Source organism: Papaver somniferum, chromosome 5, assembly GCF_003573695.1.
Source record: "Papaver somniferum cultivar HN1 chromosome 5, ASM357369v1, whole genome shotgun sequence".
Classification (NCBI taxonomy): domain Eukaryota; kingdom Viridiplantae; phylum Streptophyta; class Magnoliopsida; order Ranunculales; family Papaveraceae; genus Papaver; species Papaver somniferum.
Window position 1 is genome coordinate 207604328 of NC_039362.1, and position 1716 is coordinate 207606043.

At 37.1% G+C, this 1716-nt stretch overlaps 1 protein-coding gene across 1 annotated transcript; it reads left to right on the top strand.

Moving 5' to 3' along the window:
• Positions 1-683: 683 nt before the first annotated feature.
• Positions 684-1506, top strand: LOC113278499 (kunitz trypsin inhibitor 2-like). Its single transcript, XM_026527321.1, has one exon. The coding sequence runs from the start codon at positions 714-716 to the stop codon at positions 1359-1361; it is 648 nt and encodes a 215-aa protein (XP_026383106.1). The 5' UTR covers positions 684-713; the 3' UTR covers positions 1362-1506.
• The last annotated feature ends 210 nt before the right edge of the window (positions 1507-1716 follow it).

The window sequence follows — 1716 nt, forward strand, 5'->3', positions numbered from 1 at the left end:
GTTGAGAGACCCCCGTTACATTTTTCAACAAAAACTCCTTCGGCCCATCGTACCCTAAAAAAAAAAAAAATTAACCCCAAGTTATACAAATCACATAAAAAAGTTAATTAACTGTACATTTGGAAAAATCAGTTTTGACAGAGTTTTTGCATCCGTCCGCCGATCTTTTTGTTCTCCCGACCTGCCATTTTAACGGAAATTCATTACCCACATTATTTTGGATTCCCGAACTCAATCCTCTGAAACATCGAATGGACTCCGGAGTTTACCTGCATGGTTTTCTCAACTTTAAGGCGGGAATGGAACCTAGCTAGCTGGTCGTAGACCAGTGTTCTTAGGAAAAATGGTTAAAAAAAAGGAAGCACCCTCGTGTTATTTTGACCGATGGAAACAAGATTAAATTTTTATCATTAAGGTAAAATGATTTTCTTTCTGTAAGAATTTGTAAATACCAGGGATATTTCAGGTAGTTTACACAAACTATGAAATTAAAGTCATCCTTTATCTAAACATCTTGTCGGAGATAACTTGCCGTTCCCTTAACTGACTTTTGTGTTCATGATCTTTCCCCAGCCGCCACCCCATCAACATCTAGTCGTAGAACTTTGATTTCCCAAGCTAGATTCTAAATGCTATAAATAGAAACCAATATCTCATTTCATTCTTCACCTCAACAAATTAAACTTTCTATCATCATACATTTCGTGCTCACAATGAGAACCACTAACATTTCTCCTCTTCTAGCTTTTGCTTTCATTTCCTTAGCCATTTCCGTCCAACTTTCTGCGATTTCAGCTGCACCAGAAGCCGTACGCGACATAGCCGGTGAACCACTTCAAAAGGGGGTCAATTACTATATAATTCCTATCAATGTTGGCGGTGGACTTGTATTAGGTTTATACCTAAATGGTACTGAATGCCCACGTCAAGTAGTTCAGTCACAACGTGAAGTCTCAAACGGACTTCCATTAATGCTCACATCTGTGGATCCAAAGGCAAAAGTAATCCTTACTGAAACAGATCTCAATATCAAGTACTCCGGTGCTGCTTCTATTTGTCCACAATATTCCAAGGTTTGGAGGTTGGCAGCTTTTGATGAATCCGTGAGTAGATGGTTTATTGAGACGAACGGAGTTGCAGGCAATCCAGGTCGTCAGACGATTGATAATTGGTTTAAGATTGTGAAAGATAATGGTGTTAATCAGTATAATTATAAGATTGTCTTCTGTCCTACTGTTTGTAACGTCTGCAAAGTCCTTTGTAAGGATGTTGGGGTTTACAGAGGTGCTGATGGAGTTGGACGTTTTTCTTTGGTTAATGATGGGGAGGAACCAATTAGTATCATTTTTAGGAAAGTATAATCTGTTATGCTTAACTAAACTGCGTAAGTTAATAATATAATAATCCAGAAATAATCCAATGTGAATATTATTGGGAATCAATAAATATAGATGATCAATAATGCATGGGTTTTCCCATTTACTCTTGATATCTTTTGCTGGTTTATACTTAGAAATGATCAACTATATTATTTTATGTTCAGACACTCTTTAATATCTTTCGTTTCAGCATTAATTCATGGACCCAAAAATGTCCTGATGATTATAACACACCGAACGTCCACCTTTGCAGGGATTAATTGAGGACGTAATTAACATCACATGGACACTGTATTCTCATATACAGTGTGAGTCATCGTCCTTTAACATTCATCAA